Source organism: Protopterus annectens, chromosome 1.part2, assembly GCF_019279795.1.
Source record: "Protopterus annectens isolate FY-2018-M chromosome 1.part2, PAN1.0, whole genome shotgun sequence".
Taxonomy (NCBI): domain Eukaryota; kingdom Metazoa; phylum Chordata; order Ceratodontiformes; family Protopteridae; genus Protopterus; species Protopterus annectens.
This window is the reverse complement of record NC_056727.1, coordinates 208,477,675-208,501,138: the sequence shown is the minus strand read 5'-3', so window position 1 is coordinate 208,501,138 and position 23,464 is coordinate 208,477,675. Positions and strand designations below refer to the sequence as shown.

The 23,464-nt window shown below is 43.1% G+C and overlaps 1 protein-coding gene across 2 annotated transcripts in view; it reads right to left on the bottom strand.

Moving 5' to 3' along the window:
• Positions 1–23,464, bottom strand: part of MDH1 (malate dehydrogenase 1) — a 214,860-nt gene that overhangs the window by 89,684 nt on the left and 101,712 nt on the right. For both annotated transcript variants that reach the window (XM_044055535.1, XM_044055528.1), the window contains exon 7: positions 18,230–18,343. In XM_044055535.1, the coding sequence (XP_043911470.1) occupies positions 18,230–18,343 (114 nt within the window). The remainder of the gene's footprint in view (positions 1–18,229; positions 18,344–23,464) is intronic.

Sequence of the window (23,464 nt, the reverse complement as noted above, 5' to 3'; positions counted from 1 at the left end):
ATATTTAATGCCATTGTGTTTTAGCTCAGAGCAGATCTGAGCATTGCCATTTAGATTCTTGACATAGTTATAGAATGCTTTGTGGTTGTCTTTGGAATCTTTGGCAATTTTATTTTCTTAACTAGCTTTGGAGGATTTTATGAGGCATCTCAGTTTCTTACTGAGGCTAGTAAGGGAGTTTTTTGCATCCTGGGATTTTCCTCTTTTCTGCAAAAGTTTCTTCCTTTTGTTGTAAAGTTTGTTTATGGCAGGGGACCACCAGATTGGCTTCCTTTTTTGGATGAGAGCATTTTGGTTCTATTTGGGATGGCACGATTCATGCATGAGTGGATGTGCTCGTACAGTGCCTTAGTGTAGGATTCAGCAGTTGAACTTTCAGTTCCGTCTGCATGGGTGTCATGAAGTTTGTCACTTCTGACTTGAGTAGCATGAAGTTGGCTTTGGAGAAGTTTTTATGGGGGTTTCTTTACTGGGGGGTGGGGGTGGGATGTGGATGTTAAGGGTGATTAGCTTATGGTCAGACCTGACTAACGAGGGGGTGACCATAGGTATGGAGCATTGATTTACCATGTTGGTAATGACCAGGTCTAGGATATTGGAGCCCCTGGTGGGACTACGGATTAGTTGATCCAGGCCGTTGGAATTTATGAATTCCAAGAACCGTTGCGCAAAGGTGTTGGGAGATGAGTAGTTTTCCCAGTTAATGGCAGGGTAGTTAAAATCACCCAATATTAGGGTGTTTGGTTCTATCTTCATATTTTCCAGTATGTTTAGAAAGGTGTAGTGAGAATCTTGGGGTATGGTGGGGGATCTGTAGCAAGCTACAATTTGGATTGCAGTCTTACCTAGTGTTAGTTGCACTTGGAGAATTTCAGACACATTGTGTTGGCCAACTAGCCGTGGTGTAAATATCCTTGGTGAATATTGACACTCCTCCACCTTTAGTGTTTCGGTCCTGGTTTGGTGGCCGAAAAGTGTGGTAAGAGTTGTAGCCTGGTATTGCAGGGGTGCTCTCTGGAGCCTTGAACCAGGTCTCAGTTACTGCACAGATATCGATGTTCTCCATTTTTAGGAGTGCCTCGAGAGAGTGCATTTTGAGGTTTAGACTTCTAGCATTGAGTAGCATTACCTTCAGATTTTGCATGCTTGTACCTGTTACGGTGGTGGTTTTGTCCTTTGAAGTTTGCCTAAAAAAGGCACTATAGGGGTGGCAAGAGCCTTAGCCAGTAACCTGAATCCCAGGGGCGACAGGTGCAGACCATCTCTGGCAAAGCATCGTGGTCTGTCAGTCATGTCATCCCAGGCAGACAGATACTGGATCCCCTTTGAATGACACCATAAGCTTAGCCAATTGTTGAAGTCAATCATTTTATCCTTATATTGTGGTATCATTCTGGGCGAAGGCAGGATGCTACTCGGGGCCAGGGTCATACCTGCCTGCGCCACATGATCCGAGAGCTCTTCCATGTCTCTTTTCATGTAGTCCATGGAGGTACGTCTCTAGTCATTCACTCCAACATGGACAATGACAGAGTCATATTTGTACTTGTTGTGGAGTGACTTGAGTGCATGTGTTATGTGGCAGATCCTGGCACCTGACAGGCAGCTGACTGTAATTTTCTCCTTATTCAACCTGGTGAGAGGGACATCAGTGTGCCGGACTATAGAGTCTCCTATGACTAAAGTGTTAGGTACATTATCTTGCCTTAGGGGCTGTTGCTGGGTGGCACACTGGTGCTGTGAACTATGTGACACATTGGTTGTGATTGGTGTTTGTTTGCGTTTCAACTTCAGAGGTCTTTGTTGCTTGGGCAGGTTACAGTTAAGGGCCTCTGCATATGTGGATTTAGTGTTGCTATATGTGGGTGTTGGTGGTGCGGGTTTAGAAGGGCTATGTGTTGCTTGAGGTGTAGTGTGGGTGTTAACCTTCTCCTCTTGACTGTTTAGCACAATCTTGGGTGGAGAGAGCTTTGCCCCATAGTGGATAACACTGTCTCCTCACAGCAAGAGGCTCCCGTGTTCAATTCTTGGCTGAAGTGCCTTCTGTGTGGAGTTTGCATGTCCTCCCTGTGTTTGTGTGGGTTTCCTCCCGCATTCCAAAGACATGCAGTAGGTGTGTGTGTGTGTGTGTGTGTGTGTGTGTGTGTGTGTGTGTGTGTGTAAATATATATATATATATATATATATATATATATATATATATATATATATATATCACACATGCACAGCTTTGTATATGCAGATATTCATCATACCTATCTAAAAAAAAACTGAATTAGAGATAGTGAAAGAAAATAAGTCAAGACAAAAATAATAATGTGATAAAAGCATAAGACACCCTATTTGTTTAAATGGAGTGCAGTGATAGTGGAGCTAGGTTGCACAGAAAAACAGGAAGGATTGTTTTGTTGTTTATACTGATGATGGAAAGTTGCTAAGAAGAAATTGGAGTTATTTGTTTACAAAGACATTGTGCTGAATCCAGTGACTGTCTGAGATGCCAAGAGGTAGTTCAAGAGATATCCAGAGAAATATGCAAGGAGATGTCACCCAATATTTTCAGAAACAGCAGTGAAGTGTTCACCAGGTCCAGAATATCTTAGACTGGGAGAACAGGACGTATCTGTGGTACTACCTGGTTCATTTACTCAGACCACTGTCATAATACTTCAAGCATGGAATATTGTTAAAACCAGTGTGCTCAACCCAGGTCCCAGATGGCAGCAGGCGGCTGCTTAGGATGCCTTTATTTACACTTTAATGTTACTTATTTTGCTCTCTTTTGAACACTTTTAGTTTTCCCATAATGTTCTAGCTTTATTAGTTGTTCTGCCAATAGATGGTTGCTTTTGTCTGGACTTACTTATTTGCAAGAATGTATACATTAACTTTCTGACTGAATTGTTATTAGGATAGCATGTAACCACAGTGGGGTGGGGGTTTATATGGAATTATGGGTTTTGTTATTTACTGCCTGGAATGAGATAATGATTGCGTCAGCCCTGAAGAACCAGCTGCGGAGATACTTTTACATGAACTTGGTTTCTGGTCTCAGTCACCCCTTTGGTGACTGGGATGCAAACATTTGTCACAGCTATGGCTGCCAATATGCCACCAACTTTGCTACATTTGCACTGATGCTGTTGCTGTATGTCAATACTAATGTATCATTCTTGATGTCTAAACTGTGAGTGGTCTTTCTTGCTTCACTGCATTTTGATTACTGTCAGTTTGAGTGCTCATTTTGCTATTTATGTTTCTGAGATGTTTCTGGGGCATACAGTATCGGAGAATGGGAAGACCAAAAACACATCTGTGTCTGGCATTAACTCACCAGAATGATACTTTTATTTGAGCCCTTTACTTACTACTGCCTCTATGATACATGTTGGAAACTTAATGAATGTAGTTGCGTTTTACATACTCAGTTTTATATAATCATATTAAATTAATATGTAACTGCATTACTCAGAGTTGCTAAGCACTGACTGATGCTTTATATCTGGAATAATTCTGCATGGTTGGTTTCATTTACAAGTATCAGTAAAGTATGACATGCAATACAGTATTATAGTACTAAGGTTTAAACACTCAAAGCTTAATAGGTAATGGGATTATATTATTCATTGTAATCTTAAAGACGTAGATAATGACAAATGTAAACATTTAATCTCAAATTCAGTAAGATTAACCTCTTCCAATATTTCTGGATTACATTAAATTGAAAAAGCGAAGCTTTGTCAAACTTTAAAGAATTCATAAACCTAGTCACTGTTGTGTGTAATAGACAAAACATTACTATGAGATCAAACAAATTTAAGCTGAAATGTAAATAAAGACAAAATGTCTTACTATTATTATTACAGAATCATAACATCTGTAAATACAAAAAAATCAAAATATTTACAGTATCTCTGGAAAAAGTCTGGACAAAACAAGTTTAAGTTCATGAAATTCAGACAACAATTAGGAGAGAAAATAAACAAACCTGCATTTTGATAGGGTAATACTGTACTAACAGTATTTTCAAATAAAATATTTTAACTGAGTACTTAGTAATATGTTTTGTACTAATGTAGTATTCAGACATGTAAAAGCTGAGATCAAAACCCAAATGTGCAATCTTGGAAAGGTATGCAGATATTCTGTTATTAGATATCTCCTTTTGGGTATTATAATGGAGCATTCAGACATGTAAAAGTTGAGATCAAACCCCAAATATGCAGTCCTGGAAAGGTATGCAGACATTCTGTTATCAAACAGATATCTCCTTTTTGGTATTACAGTTCTGCCTCAAAGTATAGCAGGAATCTAATTTTTAAAAGGTGGGATGTAACATATATGCAGTCATTTTTGCATCCATTAGGAGTTTCCAAAAATTTCTGATAAGAATGGGTTCTGACAGTGGAAGAAGTACAGTTGTATAAAATACTTACCATAATGGTAGATGTCCTTGCCTTCACTGCTCTAGTATTCATTACTTATGAGATTCCCTGCCATGAAGTCCATAGTACGGCCATTTTTCCCAAAGCCTACTGTTGCTTTAAGGTACGCTGAATGTCTCCTACACACTCCTTGCATAAAGGTGACATTCAGGTGTACCATCCTCAAAACTGATTGCCCCAGTAGGAACAGCAGTTCAAGGAAAACCAAAGAGAACCTGCACATCCAGGAAGGAAAAAAAGATTTTACACAACTATACTATGTCCTGTGTGTCACCTACACACTTCTTGTTTAGTTTAGGGCATAAAGGTGACATTCAGGCATACCATCCTCAGAACTTCTTCCGCGCCTGTCCGAACCCCGTTTTTAATCATCGGTCTGTTTGCCTCCACCCATTTTTTTTTGTGCTGCAAAGGCTTATCCTTTTAGAGCTGTGGCTTCTTCTGGCGCTTTTTTTTCAAGGGCTCAGACACTAATTCTTTTCTTCAAGCAGTTACCTGGACTTCTGTGCATACCTTTACCAAACATTACAAGTTGGATGGTATCTCCAGAGCTAGAGCTGGTTTTGCTAATGCCATTCTTCATGGCTTCTTAGAGGGCTCTACTGCTGCTTCCTCCTACCAAATTTCTTCTTGAGCTTTGGCATTCTCCCATAAGTAATGAATACTGCAGCGGTGAATGCCGTCGAGAGACCGAATGGCAGGGCTCTGAATTGGTAACGACTGGCACCCAGCCGGAAGCGAAGGAGACTCCTGGAGCATTTGTCCATTTTGATATGGTAATATGCATCCCGGAGGTCTATCGAGCACATCCCCACACCCTCCCGAAGAAAAGGGAGGATGGATTGAATCTTGACCATGCGGAACTTGGTCTGAACCACTGATTTCTTTAGCTGGCTGAGATCCAAAATGGGCCTCCAGTCCCCGGTCTTTTTTGAAACTAAAAAGAATCTTGAGTAAAAACCAGATCCGCAATGGTCTGGGGGGGACCTGTTGGATGACTTGTTTTTGACATAGCTTTCTTATTTTGAAAGCTGCCTCCTCCCTTTGACTGGGTGGAACATCGAGAAGGGATTTCGGAGGTCTTGGGTAAGATGTTAGGGGGATGTGATAGCCTCTGGAAATTATACTTTGCACCCATTGATCGTTTGTAATAGAGCCAGGCAGCTAGGTGCAGAGAAAAATGAGCCCTGACTGCTTCCAGGGGAAAGCAATCAAGTAGCGCTTCAGGAGCACTGATACGGTCTTCCCGAGAACGAATCTGTGGAGTCCTGATTTCAGGGAACTTCTCTGCCCCGAAAGAGGTGTCTTCCATTATTGGAACCCCCTCTGTCTCTGGGGGAGTCCGCACCATGTGCCTCATGGAAAGAACCTTGAGACTTTTTGTGCCACATCTTCCCACTCCTCTGGTTCCTGGAGAAGGAATGTTGAGGTTTGGAAAAACGTAGACCCATGGCAGACAAGGTTTTTCTGTTTTGTTCGCACCTGGCTAATGTGTCCTTGGCCTTAGAACCGAACACAGCTGATGGTTCGATAGGGGCATTTAAAAAGGAAGACTTGAAGGAGTCCGCGAGGTCACAAATGCGCATCCAGGTGTGTTGTCTCATAACTACGCCTGCACCCACAGCTCTAGTTGCCCCTTCGGTTGCGTGGGTTAGCAACCTCATGGACGAGTTGGAAATTGACTCTAGGGTGGCAAGTTGTGAAACAACTTTATCACGTGCCCCGTCCGAAAGTTGACCACAGATTCCAGAGAGCACAGTGATGAGATCTCTCTGGAGCCTCGTAAAATGTGCCAAAAAGTTCAGAGACCTGACAGCAAATGACGCTGAAGCAAAAACTTGCTTCCCTAACCTGTCCACCGCCCAGGACTCTCTGTTGGGTGGGTGGACAGCAGGACTTTCCTCTGCAAGGTCCTTTTTCGTGGCCGCCGCCACCACCATAGTGTCTACTGGAAAACCCCTAGACCAATGGGGTTAATCCTCTGGAGGGGAGAGTATCTTATCTGATCTCCTGGGGATGGCCTCAACGGTGTCAGGACTCTTCCATGCCCACTGCATGATGAGCTTAACTAACTCATCGGCGGGGGGGGGGGGGTCACCCAAGAAGTAGAGGGCCAAGAGCGGAAGGCCTGCAGGAATAGAGACTCCTTCGAGGAAGGGTTGGAGGACTTCCAGTCACCCCTCTGCTTCAAGATATCCAGGATGTCTCCAAATGAGACATCGTCAACGGGTGACCGTGGGGACCCTACCCCACCATCGTAGTCCGTATCTTCAGTGAGGGACTCCTCTGGGGAGTCCATGTGTTTCCTCTTACACATCTGTTTCCAAAGGGGTTCTTTGGTGGGAGCATCCGAAGAAGACTCAGAAAGGGAAATACCCTGTACAGGGGTTTCCTGGGTCTTACGCTCTCGGAGTCCGGGGGGGGGGGTGGCCTTTGATAGCTGCACCTCAGAGGGAACGGGTGGTAGTTCCGACGAAGAAGGATTGCTCGAAGCAAGCACCCTCTCCATCACCTGGAAAGCAGGCCCGCTTGAAGAGGAATGGGAGCCAGGAACCGAAGAAGAAGACAATTTCAGAACCGGAGTCACACCCTGCTCCACGCGGTCCGCTCCCGGGAATGGAGCCTTAAGCAAAATCGGGGCGGGAGTCACCCTCAGACCAGAAGATGGAACCGGTGACACAACCGAAACCGTAGCCAGAACCGAAGGTTCCACCCCTCAAGCATGAGGTTGAGGAAGGGTGGGTCCCGACAGAACTGACACCCAAAGGGGCCTCGGAGCCCTAGAGATGGTAGTTGTCGGCACCGAGGCAAGGGGTCCTCTTGTAGACGTCAGAAATATGAGCCTCGGAACCGAGGGGTCCAAGGGAGGAGAATATGTGGGGGTCACCGGAGCAATGGACCCAACACCCGAAGTGGGGTGGGCTCTAGGAAAATATGTAATTCCCCTGGCGGTCAGCAGTTGATCAGAGGTGCTCCACATCCAATTCAGATAGGCTCCTGGTGGACCTTATCGATGCCCCTGAGGGGGAATCTGGCCGGTCCAAAAAGGAGATGAAGGCTTGTCCGGCAAATGGTTCCACAGCCTGGGAGTACTGAGTCTGTGGTGGATTGAAAAATGGCACTGAGGATTCCAGTTTAGAAACCGGTAGCAGAGAAATAATCAGAGCCGAGAACAGGCTCGGAGCCGAAATCACAGCTGGGGTGGAGGTCAACAGCAGCTCCGAAGATGTTATCGGAACCAATGTCGGAGCGGAGATGGGGGACAGTGCAGACGTAGAGGCAGGCAAACTGGCCTGAACTGAAGTTGCAGTGGGAGCTGTAGTCGTCTGTGCCGGGACTGGCGCCACCAAGGCGATCATGGCAAATTCTGTCTGAACCATTGGAGCCAAGCTGGTCGGAACCAAGGAGGCGATACGATGCTCGGTAGAAGACTTATGGGCCTTGTGCTTATGAGTCTTACCCCTATCACTGGCCGGTGAAGAGGGGGCAGAACGAGGATGTTTTTTGTCAACCGAAGGAGGGGATGAGACCTTCGACGCAGAAATAGCCTCCGAAAAAGTAGAAGGAAGCAGGCCCTTGAGGATTAACTTGTTTCGTCTTTCATTCAGTGTCCGCGGACTGAAGCTGGCACAAATGTCACAGGAAGGTTTTGACGATAAGTGCGGAACCCCCAAACAATAAACACATTTCTCATGAAGATCACTATTCAGGAGTTTACCACTGCAAGAAGAGCAGTGTTTTTTTCTCCGTAGAGAAACACACACAGACACAACAAAGAAGAAGAAACAATGGAGAGAGAGAGAGAGAGAGAGAGAGAGGGAAACACCAACAATGGTAATGGGAATACCACAAGGGTAAAAAGGGCAAATACCAACAATGGTATGATAAAGGAAATACCTGTGGGTAGAGCTAAGTGTGAAAATAGAGAAAAATAGTAACTTGACAGGAAGAACTCTCAAATCCTTATAAAATTAGAAAAAATATACCACTTAGCTGGACATCTTGGTGAAACGCTGCTACATGGCTGCGCAGCAAAAGAAATCTGAGGTAACTGAGTGAAGGGCATTGTGGTTAGCAACTTAGCTCGAGAGTTTTTAGTGCACGCAAGCTTGGTATAAGGCCGACTCGGTTCGGAGGGCTCGGAACTGAACCCATCAGTGATGAATAGGAAGAAGATTAACAAGTTCAGATTTATTATTAAATCATTACAAATTTACATGGTAACAGTGGGTGGAAAGTGCAGGCACCTTAAGTAATACTGGTTGCTTCTACGACCATTGAAAGGTTGAAAACAGCAACAGGGGCTCAGGGTTGTGGCGCTAGGCTTCGTATAATGGTTAATGTTTTTAATCTTTCTTGACAAGGTACATGGTTTGATTCTCACCTCTGGTCATGATCTGGTTATTGGCTAGGCTTGTAATAATGTGCAGACTGATTGCCTGGTATTTAGCTATGAACCTATTTGTGTACGGCTTTAAGATAGTACCTTTAGCAGACTTTTTTGGATATGACCTAGACTCAATTAAGCTCTGAAATGAAGAAAACAAATCTGTGTCCGTGTGTTTGAGGCAATTAGAAACACATGGATGGTCCAAGAGATATGTTCTGTTGAGAGATTATCGACTTTCATTGTTATAACAGGAAATGGTCATGGACTAAGTAACTTTAAAGGAAGATGAAGCATTTTTAAATTGTTGATAAATAAACTACCCACAACTGTCTCTTTTCAGGAGACAACCCAAAGCAGTGGTTGGTTAGCTGATTTGCTCATAGTCCAACAGTAGGCAAAAAGTACAGTTTTGTACCTACCATAAATGTAGATGTTCGAGTGCTAATACAGCTGCAGTCATAACAGATGGGTTCTCCTGTCGTAAGGCGGGTCCTCGGTCGGCCGAATTCCCAAGTCTAGGTCCGGCGTCAGTTGTCGTCGCTTCTTCCCTGACGTCAGTGCGACAGGGGCACAAAAGAACCAGCTGACGCCATTTTCTTCAGTCTCTCTTGCCCCAGATGTCAGGTGCCCCCAGAAGGAAGGCAATACATAAATTAGTGTAATAAAGCAATGCCATATAATCAAAATACAGTAGTGCAAGCAAATACATCATGAATGAATACCCCAATCTGGTTGCATGAGGATATGTCAGCCAATAGGCCTGTCCCAAGAGGGGAAGGAGGGAGGGAAACCTGGACTGCAGCTGTATTAGCACTCGAACATCTACATTTATGGTAGGTACAAAACTGTACTATGTTCATCGTGCATACAGCTGCAGTCATAACAGATGGGTAGAATCCCAAAGCTAAGAAAGGGGTGGTAGGCACTAGGTGGAACTAGGAGGAGCCAGAATGCCCTGCAAGACTGCAGTGGCAAAGCCCGCTCTAGATTTGGAGTATAGTGGATGGAGGTGGTGCTTGGAGAAGGTATGCACAGAACTCCAAGTGGCTGCTTCTAAAATAGCTTTGGTAGGAACTCCTCTGAGAAAGGCTGCAGAGGTAGCCGTGGCCTTTGTGGAGTGAGATCTGATGCCTGTAGGTACAGTTTTGCCATGAAAAGAATAGCAAAAGTGTATGCAGTGGGCTATCCATTTTGAGATTGTCTGTTAGGAAATTGGCTTTCCTTGAGCTCCTATAGCATAGGATACAAAGAGCTGTTCTGATTTTCTGAAAGGCTTTGTTCTGTCCAAATAATAACGCAGTTGTCTGTGGATGTCCAAGGAATGTAGTAATCTCTCCCCTTTGTTTTGAGGATTAGGATAAAAGGTAGGTAAGTGTATGGCCTGATTCAAAGCTACCCTGGATACCAATTTTGGCATAAAGGACGGGTTGGTTCGTAAGAAAACTCTGTCCTGATGGAAGATGATAAAAGGCTGCACAGCCATGAGAGCTTGTAGTTCTGAAACTCTACGGGCTGAGGTAATAGCCAGAAGAAAAGCTGTTTTCCAGGGCAAATATTGCAAATCTGATGAGGCAGCTGGCTCAAAGGAGGCAAGGTCAGTTTTTCCAGAATGAAATTGAGATCCCAAGCAGGTATTGGTTGTTTCCTTGGGGGTTTTAGATTCTTAGCCCCTCTGAGGAACTGTCTTAAGAGGGGGTGAGAGAATAAGGGTGGATCAGTGTTGTATTCTGCAGAAATGGCTGAGGTATGGATTTTGATGGAGGAGAATGAAAGTCCACTGCTTAGCAGCTCAGCTAGATACTGTAATAGTTGAGGTAAATTCAGTTATCCTGGCCCTTTTTCTCATTCCAGACACAAAACCGTTTCCATTTTGCGGAGTAAGCTTTCCTAGTAGACAGCCTTCTGGCCTCCAAAATGACATCCTGCACCTCCTTGGAGAGTAGGGTCTGTTGTGATGCTAAGGAATCTTCCATGCGGCTAGATTGAGTGTTTTTAGCTGACTGCAAAGAGTTTTGAAGCTGTGCTGAGTCAGGAGAAGAGGCATTAGAGGCAGGGTCCATGGTGGGGAATGTGTCAGGCTCCTCAGGAGTGGGTACCAGCGTTGTCTTGGTCAGTCTGGAGCAATGAGAATCATCTGTGGTCTGTCTGCTCTGGTTTTCAATACAACTTTGGGCAGCAGAGGAAGAGGTGGGAAGGCATAAACTGTCATTGATGTCCAACTGAAAGAGAGCGTCCACTCTCCAGGCCTTTGGATGGAAAATCCTTGAGCAGAATTTTGTCAATTGGTGATTTTTGTGGGAGGCAAAGAGATCTATGTCTGGCCTTCCCCATGCTTGGATTATCTCTGTAAAAACTTGAGGATGCAACTTCCATTTGTGTGGATCTGTCATATTTCTGCTTAGGTTGTCTGCCAGCGTGTTTTCCTTGCCTGGCAAGTACTGTGCTTGTAGTTCGATTTGTAAGTCCATGGCCATGTTCCAAAGTGACATGGCCAGTCTGCATAGGGGGTATGAATGTGTTCCTCCCTGTTTGTTTATGTACCACATAACTGTGGTGTTGTCCATTCTTATTCATAGTTGACCTGGTTGCAGAAGGTCTTTGAAAGCTATAATAGCATTTATTACTGCTAGCATTTCCTTTTGATTGATGTGAAGGTGCTTTTCTTTTTGGGACCATTTGCCCTGAATGCACCGATCTGTCATGTGCGCCCCCCCAGGCGTAGTCCGAGGCGTCTGTTGTGATGACTTGATTTGCTTGAGGCTTGCTGAATGGGAGACCTGTGTTTGTTTGGCATGCTTGAGCCCACCACAGAAATTCCTTTTGAAGACATGGAATTAGTGGTATTACTGTTTCCAAACTGTGGCTGTGTTGAGACCATAGGTTTTTCAGGTACCATTGAAGTTTCCTCATATGCAGCTTTGCACATGGGATTAGTAAGATGCAAGATGCCATGAATCCCAGAGCCTGCAGGATTTTCCTTGCAGTCAGCCTGGTGCAATTTGCTAGTGCTCTGAAGTATTGAGTTAGTTGCCCTGCTTCTCTGGCGTGAGGTAGGCCATCTGGGTGTTTGTGTCCAAGTTGGCACCCAGGAAAATTATTTTCGAGAGGGTATTAGCTTTGATTTCTTTTGTTCACTGTGTATCCCAGAGAGTTCAACAACATTATTACATAAGCCAGATGTTTCAGAAGAATGTGCTTGCTGTCCGCTTGGATCAGGCAGTCATCCAAATAGGGGTATATTTCTATCCCTTGAAGTCTGCAGTAGGCAATTACTGATGCCAGGCATTTCGTGAATACTCTGGGCGCAGTAGATAAGCAAAAGGGCAATGCAGAGAATTGATAATGCGTTGAACCTGCAAGAAATCTGAGGTATCTTCTGCAATTTTGTCTGATTGGGATATGCAAGTATGCCTCCTTGAGGTCCAATGTTACCAGCCAAGACTCCTTGCCCAGCATGGGAAGAAGCTGCTGTAGAGTGAGCATCTTGAATTTTGGTACGAGTAGAAATGTGTTTAGGATGGATAGGTCCAAAATAGGTCTCCAATCTTTTCCCTTCCTTGGTACCAGGAATAGTCTGGAATAAAAACCTTGACCTTGTTCGTGCGTAGGTACCTCTTGAATAGCTTTCATGTCTATGAGATCTGTAATTTGCCTTTGTGCCTCTGCCCTTTGATTGTGTGGCAGGTTTGGCATGCCTCTCATTTTTGGAAGGGTGTGAAAAATGGAATCTGTAGCCTCTGTTTATAATATCCAGGATCCATTTGTCTTTTGCGACAATATGCCAATTTTTTGAAAATAATACCAGTTTTCCGCCTAAGGGTGTGAGTCTTGCTTGGCATGCAAAGGGGAAAGTCATTGGGCTTGCTTTCTGAATGGTTGTGAGTTATCCTCACCACCTCTTTGTGTAGGAGCTTGCCATTGTCTGCCTCTAAATGATCCTTGGGATTGTCCTCTGCCCCTCGGGCGCCTGTATCTACCTCTTTGGGGTCTGTCCATGGCTGGAAAGAACCAATTTTTGGAAGGCCTATTTCTACTGAAACGTGGGGGTTGTACCTGTAGAAAATCTTTCACAGTTTGCATTGATTTAGCCTTTTCCTCCATTTTCCTTAATACCTCCTCAGCATTAGCACCAAATAATACATCCTTTTGTAGAGGGGCATCTAGTAATTTAGCTTTAACATGATCTGGCAAGGTTTGTTCCTTGAGCCAGGCATGTCTACGTATGACTGATATTGTAACAGCAGCTCTACATGAGGGCTCTAGAGCATCAAAACCACATTGTAAGGTATGTTTACCCACTTGTTCTGCACTATGCATCAAATCCTGCAACTCCTTCAAGTCTGGTTGTTCAGGTTGTGACATTTTACTTTTCAATTGTGATAACAAAAACTGTTGGTATTTTAGCATATGGAACTGACAGTTTAATTCCCTCATAGTTAAGGTAGCCGAGGTATATACCTTTTTTCCCCACCTTTCTAAGGATCTGGAATCTCTCTCGGAAGGTAATGGATTTTTAGCAGTGGAGGCCTTAATTCCCTTGGGGCCCTGTGAGATGGTTTCTGGGTCAGCAGCATGGCTTTTGTATAGAAATTGGTGTGAGTCAAGAACCCTGTAGTACCTGTCAGGCTTGACTGGGGCTGGAGGTAGAGAATCCGGGTTAAGGCAGGCCTCCGAGTACACATCATCTAGTATGTCCAAGACAGGAGGTATAGCCAGAGGCCTGTGCTGAGGTAGCAAGAGAAATTCCCTAAGCCTTTTCTTGGAATCTGAATAATCTTGGCCTTCCCAGTGGAAGTGTTCCCTTAAGGTATGCAAAGTTTCCCCAAATGAGTAATCCTGTGGGGGGGATACAGAGGGAATGGACTCCTCTGCATCAGAGTCTTCCACAGAGGGGTAAGAATGTTCCTGATCATCAGAGTGCTCTGAAATAATGGAGCCCTGATCAGAGGAGGATTCTTCCTCCACTCTGGGCCTTTGTCCGGGGGTGAGAACCCCTGATAAGAGTAATTAAATCCTCAGCCATTTTAAGCATCTGTTTTTTAGGCATGGGGTCTGGAGATGGGCCCTGTGTAGCTTGTCTCTTAGAATGCATGGCTGCTTTAGACTTAGTAAAAGCCTTGATGGAAAAAGAAGAGGAAGGTCTTAAGACACCTTGAGAGGAGGTAGACCTGTCCACATTTTGAGATTCACCGCCAAGAGTGGCTTCGGTATCTGTAGTCGGGGTGTGGGCCGAGGAGCCTGCGACCTCGGGCACAGGAGACACCGCCAATGAAGTGTCGTCGGTAGTCAGGGGCTGCGTAGGCGCCTCGCTGAGAACAAGACCACATGTAGTCGGCTTTGGCGTGGTGTCGGTAGAGGCCGCGGACCTCGTGTGTCGGTCCTTATCTTTGCGCTTTTTAGACAAAACTGGAGTCGGAGTATCCGACGGCATAATATAGTTAAATGTTTTGCCAAAATAATGCTGGGCGAACTCCGCCCGACGCTTAGTGGTGCGTTTGTTGAATGTAGCACAAAAGCGACAGACCGAGACGTCGTGGTCTGGGCCTAAACAAGGAATACAGAGGGAATGGAAATCCTTATGCGATATTTGCTTCCCACATGAAATACAATTATTAACTTTGTCTGACATCAGTCTGAGGCAAGAAAAGTTTCCCCAACGGGGTACTTAGCTTTCAAGAAGACTTCGGTTTCAAAATTCTCGTAATTTCAGGAGCTGGCCGACCGGCACTTGCGAACTGCTTCTGCTTCGGGCACCGCGCGGCAAGAAAGACTGAAGAAAATGGCGTCGGCTGGTTCTTTTGTGTCCCTGTTGCACTGACGTCAGGGAAGAAGCGACGACAACCGACGCCGGACCTAGACTTTGGAATTCGGCCGACCGAGGAGCCGCCTGACGGCAGGAGAACCCATCTGTTATGACTGCAGCTGTAAGCACGATGAACATCGAGGCTGAGGGAGTCAAATGTTGGACTACAAAAAGCAACTCATTAAAAGACCAGTCTTAAGCCTCGCAATCTTATCCTTAATTTGTAACTTAATTCTTAACACACAGTCTAAAGGGAATAAACTAAAACCAAAGCCAAAAGTCTGGTTTACGAATGCACTGAGTAAACAGCAAATGGATTTTAAAGATAAGGAATGACTACCAGGATTTACAGTAATACAGAGATAAAAAGTAAGAAAAAAAAATAAACAGGAAAAAAAGAGGAACAGGTTGTTTAATTAGGGTGTAAAAAAAAATCTGACGAGTAATCCTATTCTAGACATCTTCCTTAAATTTGTACTTTTACATCCTACATATACATTTAAAATATATATCTTCACTCTACAGGTTCACACTCTTCAAAGGTATAACATTACATAGAAAATGAAATCTTAAATCCTCCCAATGAACTATCTCCAATCACAGTAGTGCCTATGTTCTCAGTTTTTTTCTTTTTTCTCCTTTTGTATCCACACACTGCAAATTTTGGACATACCTGTAGAGTGACATCTTTCCTCCTAGCTAGTCTACCCTAGGATGTAAATTATATTTACAATAGGCAGATTTGCTTAACAACCCAACATTCTGCTTCTCGGTCCCAGTTACGTGATAGAGAGTGACATATGCTTAATCTCCTGCCAACCAATTCACAGTTCAATCTATCACACTGGGGTCCAGTGCTAGTTAGCCCCTAGATGATTTATATTCTTCTATTTGGGACGGATGCTTAAGTCATACAAACTCAAGGAAGACCATGCTCACTCTCTTACATGGAAGAAATCATATTTCGCATTGGACTGGAAACAGTCCAGTTTGCAGCTCCTATCATCTCTCTTATTGTGATGTTCATGGAAAACTTAACCTTAACTCATTCCCTCCAGTACAGCTGTTTTGAGTGAGTACCTTTACCTCCCAATGGGTATGGCTTGAGCCTTGAAAAAAATGAAGTCATCACCCTACAGTTCTAACAAATACTCATTGACAGAGGTCAAATATGAATACAGTTGTGTTTGCCATCATGTATGCTTCAAGATAAAATATTCTGATACCTTGTCTGTAGCATGGTTTTGGAATGTGCACTTGGCTGAATGAGTTAACTCAGCCCTCATTAGGCCAGTCATTACATATAATACCCCCTTTGACATGTATCTTCCCAGACACATGCAACAACTGAAACTCCGACAGACACCTTACAAAAAGGATACAAGGCCTAAACAACATGTCCTACATGGATCAACTCAAAGCCCTGTCACTGTACTCTGTATCCTAAGAGGTGACCAGTGTCTGGCATGCAAGGCATCCTCCGAGCCAATACTGATGGATTTACTGCACATCAAATGTCATCATAAATACTTGTTGTAGCTATCAAACAGTCTTCTGCAGCACCAACAGAAAAGTTTGGAGGTACAGGTATATTTCGCAGACTCCCCATAAGCATAAAACAAATTTCATCTCTGTCAATATTCAACAGCAACTTGGATCTACGGATGAGAAACAGAAAATTCACCCCAGGACTTCCCCCTGAACTGCTAATGGACAAAGGCAGCTCCTAAATACTTTTTCCCATGCATGGGTCCCTTCAAACTATTCTTATTAGGGGTAATATATAATTATTGATCATGGTATGGGTAATGCCAATCACTAATCAAATGGGATAGGTTAATTTGAACACAAAAAGGGAAACTGTTAAGGCTTAAAATGGCACACAAGGGCTGCTAGCCTAGTATTTACCTATGAACATATGAAAACAGGACCTACCAACTCTAGTCCTCATAAAATCATTGCTGCATAGAACTCATTTGCTAAACAATGCAGCCTGTGACTCTATCAGAAGTTTCCATAACTGTCTTTGCCCCTTGCAGACCTACGGGTAAGGAGTGAAAATTCATGTGTGTGAATGTATGCAGTGTCAGACTTACCATAAATAGTTTTGGTCCTTCAATGGACTGCAGTTAGATTTAACACTACCAAACATTCAACATGCACAACTGCAACAACATCTTCTAATAACATTCAAAAAGATTCTCTCAACTCCCTCTGCTGTTAAACAACACATGAAACATTTTATTATACAGATAAAATTGTGTGACTCCACAGTCATCTCCATTGCTGACTCCTTTACTTAACTCCAAACTATAACACAAAACTCTTTCTTGTCTATTGAGAACTGGCTCAACCAAAACCATCTTATACCAAACACAAAAAAGACCAAACTACTACTTTTTTTTTTTACCAAAATAATGTCCCACCTGAAACCATCTTTCACCATCACTTCCCATAACAACACACTCATCTCAGTTGAAAGTCACACCAAGCTTCTAGGAGTCATTAATGATGATCAACTAAAATTTGACCCACATGTTCTAAGTAGCATTAAGGAAACCAATCAAAAAGTCTCCTTTATAGAAATATAAACTTTCTCTCAAGCAAAGCTAAAATAGTTCTTTCTCATGCCTACCCATTACCTACCCTTCTTTATGGCTCTCAAATTCTCACCAATCTACACGCCACACTTATTATTAGACTAGAATCCACCTACAACAAGATATCCAAATTTGCTGCTGAGATGCCTTACTCATCTTATCATTGCCTTGCTCTCATAAACTAAACTGGTTAGAATTTCCCCATTTCCTTCCTCAGCTCCAAACAATTCACTTCTATAATCTCTCACTACACCCCTGCAAGAACCCTCCGGAGCTCTGATAACATGTCCTGTCCATTTACAAACCCATGATTAACTTAGGAAAAGACCTTTATTGCTATCTGCCTGCTGTGAACTGGAATAAATTGTCACTAGACATTCTTCTCCTTAGATCCAAATCCCTATTCAGAAAGGCAATAAAAAAATCACTTAAGCAAAACTGAACTATGTCACTGCTATCTCCCACTTGACTGACTCACCTCTCTTGGCTATTCTATCTCTCCCTTTTTTTAACCCACATTATCTAAAAATTTCTTATTTATATTTTCCTTCCTCTTTGCCTCTATACTTTTTTTAAAATTCTTTTCACTATGTTACCTTTTATCTTTACATACTACGCCAATCTTTGCTGTTTTTGGTATATGACTTATCAGTTAAATTTAAGCTTGGAAATTCTTACTTATTTGTAACTACACTCTTAAAAATGTTGTATTCCTTACAATTCTATCCATTTGTATTTCTGAACTTTGCATTGTACCTACAAGTGCTACAATGTTGATTCTAATTGCCAAGCATGCTTAATCTGCTTTACTTATTCTATGCACTTTTTTCTTGTTTTATTAACTTAATACTTATTCAACATATTGTATGTAATTACTGTGGAGCTTTTCTCCCTGGGTCTCCACTGAAAAAGGGCTCTGTCCCAGCTGGACTAACCTGGTCAACAAATGTCAAATAAATAAATAAATAAATAAAATTGTTTCAGGACTTACCTCATGAGTGCCAAACCACCAATCTCTTACATGATCACAGATTGCTTTGGCGGCAGACATGGCACTGGACAGCTTCCTTGCCTTAATTACAGCTGCACCTCGCTGCTGCACAGTCTAGAAAATAAAATATAACAAATTAAGACAAAAAGTAGGTTTTGTCGCTATCTTTTACATTTTCATAATAAATTCAAAATTTCTTGTTAAATCCTGATGTTCTTCTTCTGTCAAAAGACTACTCCCAAATCCAGGCTGTAGACAAAACCATATGTACAGCCAAGCAAAAATGTTTGCCAGTAAAGTATATAGATACACAAAACTTGATATTAAGGGAATTAAATTTGAAGTTAAGCAGAAAGGTCATCCAAAGATGAATACTTGAAAAAGGATAATGGGATAAAGAAGTAAACATGGCTCTTGTGGAATGACCCTTTGGTTTTCCTGATGTAGTCTTACTGTTAGACATGTAGGAGAGAGAGAAATGCAGTCCAACAGCCACTTGGACAGAGTGACTGTAGGCACCTTTTTGCACAGTCTGCTTGGGCAAAGGAAATAGTTGTTTCCTTTTCATAGGATCCTCGGTTCTGTGAATGCAGAAGATATCAATTATTAGTGTACATCTAGACAATGTAGTCTGTATTCACCTCTGTTGGGAATTCAGTGAAGAACACACCAAGAAATTAACAGACTATTAAGGTTCAAGAATGTAGCTACTTTGGGATTAAAGGCTGCATTAGTTCTTAAATATGTAAAATTAAATATGGAGAATGGAAAAAGAGAGTGCTTGTAGCTTAGAAACCCTTGATGTTATTGTCATTAGCAACAATATCTTCCAAGGTAAGTATTTTAATTCTGTTCTGGCAGCCAATTCAAATGAAAGAAGCATTAATCTCTCTAATATGAAACTGAGATCCTATGAAGGGACAGGGTCCTAGGTCTCAGATGAAAAGTGACTCTTGGAATGGCATCACAGACCTTGACAGATGCTAAGGATGAAGAGTTAAAGCCCTGACAGAAACTGGAAATAGCTACTAAGTGTACCTTCAAGGTGGAGAAGTTAGGCCTCCTTATCAAAGATGACCACAAGAAATTGTAGAATTGCGGCAGGACAAGGATTTTGTTTGCAGGAATTGGGGTGGGAAGAGAATTGTGTTCATTTCATTTTGTATATCTACTTAGCAGAGGGTCTTTGGGATGCAGTTAGGATTTGAACCCCCCCTAGGTGGGTCTGTAGAGTCCCCAGACATCAATGGAACTGGAAAGACCATGTGGTTAGTTTGATGGAGTGAAGATCCAGACAAGGCTTGTTGGAGGTGGGAGGTGGGGTGTCGAGAGACCTAGGTAAGTCGCTAAAAGAAGAGGGTTCTTCAGCAGGTGAGGCTACAATAAGAGAAAATATGCTTGTCAAGGCCAGAATGGGGCTATGAAAATGATTTTGGCCTTGCACATTTTGGATTTTTGTTGGAATTTCAATACAGGTAAGGATGGAGGAAATGCAATGCATACAGTATCTCTGAAGGACACTGGTGGACTACATTGTCTGATGGTGTCTGACCCAGGTGAAGAATGAGGAAAAAGAAACTGCTGCATTTGGAGTTGGTCAGGAAGCAAACAGATCACAGTAGGGTACTCCCCAACAGTAGATTATCTGAGCCATTGCCTTGAGTGAGGGAGCACTTCTGTAGCATCAAAAGACATTTAATGAGCCTGTCCACAAGGGAGACAGCTGGTCTGGGAATGTGCACTGCTATCAGAAAGCAATGCGAGTTTACTGCTAATTCCCATAGTCTCATGGCTTTCTGTCAGAGGGAATAGGATGTGATTACCCCTTGTTTGTTGATGCACCTTACTACTGTCATGTTGTCAGACTGGGAATGAAGTCACAAGGACTGCCCTCATCTCCAGTATTATTTTGTGCAGAGGTGCCTCTTCTGGTATCCATGTCCATTTAACCATCTGCTCTAAACAATGCTCCATCCAAGGGCTAATGCATCAGTGCAAACATGATCACAGGGAGGGGCGGGGTGAAAATGCAGCCCTTCTCTGGGTTATGTTTTTGAAACCACCACAGGAGATATTTGCAACATGCCCTTAAAAGACAGATATTTAGACCACAGAGCTGAAGTTTGAGACTACTGAACTTGGAGGGTCTACTGCAAAACTCCAGTGTGCAATATTGCAAAAGGGATGAAGTGAATAGTTGTAGCCATGAGACTTAAAGTCTTTATGATAAGAAATGCTGGCTTTATGAGGTAATCCAAAAAGACATGAACTGCTGCTTGAATGAATTGAATTCACTCAGAGGTGAGATGTACTGATTTTCGAACTTGTATCCAGGTAGCAGCCTATAAATATTTATGTTTGTGACTACTCAAATATGACTTTGCAGCGCACTGATATTCCCAAGGATAGAAATGACTATAGCAATTTCTTGCAGAAATTATCAGCTCCTTTAAGGGGGCAGCTAGGAGTCAGATATCTAGGCAGGGGAACACCTTGATCCTTTGCAGATTTAGGTGACATCTCACCACTGCCATGTATTTAGCAAACAACCTGGAGGGTGTGGTGACACCAAATGGGTGGGCTATGTACTGGCAGCAAATGAATCTCACCCAAGGTGTAATAATTCCCTGGAACCCTAAGCAATTTTTATTAGTAGATAGGCATCCTGGAAATCCAAAGAGCATATCCAGTCTCCTTCCTAACATGGAAGGATCGACTGCACTGTGACTATCCAGAATGTGGTTTTCAGAATGTATAAGTTTAGGTGACTTACATACAAAATGAAATGGGTCTTAGGTCTTTTCTCTTTCTGGGGAGAAAAAAAAACAATAAAAGCCAGTTCCTCTCTGGTGTAGTGGAACCTCTTGAATGGATCTTTTTTTCACTAGGTTTGGACCTTTGAGTCTGGCCTCCTTCTTCTGATAGGTGGGATGTTTGGGAATTGGAGGAGGACAGGCTGTGGAAAGGAGATGAATGGAATCATGTAATATCTGGATATTACATTTTCTTGATCCAATTCCTTGATCCATCTGTCTTCTGTGATAGCCTGCCACACTTTCAAGTTGGGGAGAAGTTCAACCCCTACAGTCAGAAAATTCCTAGGGATTCTGTGTGGCTGCCAAGGATGACTGTTGAATCCCTAATTCTCTGGACTCTCAGTGTCTAAGGTGGTGTCTGGGAAGTTCCCACTATCTTGGGAATTTCTATCCAAATACTACTTGAGTGCTGGCTACTGGCTTTTCAAAAAAAAAAATCTTTGTACTCTTCTTCCTGTTCCTGGGAAAGGACTGTTGAGGAGTGGAAAGTTTAATCTGTACAGCCATTGGAGTCATCTCCTCTTGCTTGTTCTAAGTAGTTTATCCTTTACCTGCAGTCTGAATAAGGACAATCCATTGAATGGGGTGTTGTTAAAGGACACACTGAAATCATCTGCAAAGCCACATAACTTCAGTCAGATATGCATCTTTATGGTGACATAGATCCTGGCTGTCTTTGCTGCTCCATTGTCTGCGTTATGGATGAGTCAAACGAAGAGTGACGATATGCTGGAGATTGCTGCCTCCTGTGATACCAACTTACAGCACAGGTTGCTATCTCACAACTTTTTGAATGTATCTAATGTCTTCTCTGGTAGAGCCTGCTGAAAATGTGTCATATGTTGCAGGTAGTTTGATGTTCTGATGGAGAATGTAACTGAAGTCTATATGGATTGTCCAGCATGATCCACAGCCTGTAAATCCTTACCTAGGGGATGGATCAAGGGGCTCGGCTCTGACATCTCTCTTGGTGGCAGAGGTCACCACAATGGAAACTGCAAGAAGTGCCATACTCCATGTGGTTCTGTCCCTGGGAAGTAATAGGATCTTATCTGGTTTCCCTGGGATAGTCTGTGAGAGTTTGGGTTCTTGACATGTCCTGTCTACAACCAAGTCAGTCATTTGATCAAAGGGAGGAACCAAAGATATAAGAAGAAGCAAAAAGGCTCCTGTAGAATTTCCTCCTCTGGGAGTCTGTCTGTACTGGGCAATAATTCTTCTGTCTCATGAGCTCAAGACATCTATGAACTTAGGGTCTTCAGGACGGGAATGGGATGAGGCCTATCCTTCATTCAAATCCATTGCCTATGGTGAGGTACTCTTCTGGGGAGTTGTGTCTTCTCATACACTTCCTCTGCCTGGAGACACTGAGTGGATTCTTTCGAATGTTCAAGAGGGGATTCATCTCCAGACACCCTGGACCATCACTGCCTTGCTGCTTCTGTGTCCTACTAGGAAGATGATGAAAAGCCCAAAGCTTCAAACTGAGAGGTGTCTTAGCACGCAGCCAACATCAAGGGCAAATATCTGGGGTCGGAGTACCTGACTAGTTGCAATGTTATCATGTCTTGACCCTCAGGTAACAGAGCTGAGACTGCTGGTACTATTACCATTGGTTCTCTGCCAATGTCTATCTTCCGACATGTCAGTGTAGAGTCAGTGGTTTCTAATCCCAGTACCAACACCAATCATGAAGCAGAGGGTGCAAACAGTGTCAGAACTGATGCTGATGCACAACCGTCAACATCTATGATCTTAGACCTAGTGGGACTCAACACAGAAGAAGTTACTGTCAAAACCAATGGCACTAATGCAGGAGTCGGTGCTGATGGGGGAAGTTTTATCAATACCAGTGTAGAAGTCTGAGGGAAAATAGTTGGCACAGACACTCCCAGTGTCAAGACAAGGCCTGGGGAAGGAGCATAGGAAATTAATGGGAAGATACCTTCTTTAGTTATACTGGAAACAGTGGGGGACATACCCTTCAACTGTACAGACTTTCACTGAATGTCCACATTTTTGCCTCATATTTTTGGTCTGTTTCTCATAAAATTGTGGTTTTCTGGCAAATAAATGGCAAGTCATTGAGGGGTGAAGTCAGAAAATGACATACATTTGAGTTTCAGGCTTCACACCCTTCAGAAAGAATAAAATGTTTTGCATTAGTATGAACTATCAACTTTCTAAGTCTTTAACAGCAAAACTTAAAAAGTGTCCCTATTTTTTGGTCTTCCTCCCATTATTTATGGCTTTGTCCAGATTTCTTGCTCTAAGAGGTTATAAGGGATGGTGGGGAACGAGAGGAGATTCATTTTGTTTTGGGGCTTGGCCAAGGCCTTCATCATCCTGACCCAATCTACATGTAAGGAAGAGCTCCACACGGACCTACTCAACCTCAACGACATCGAAGAGGAGAGCC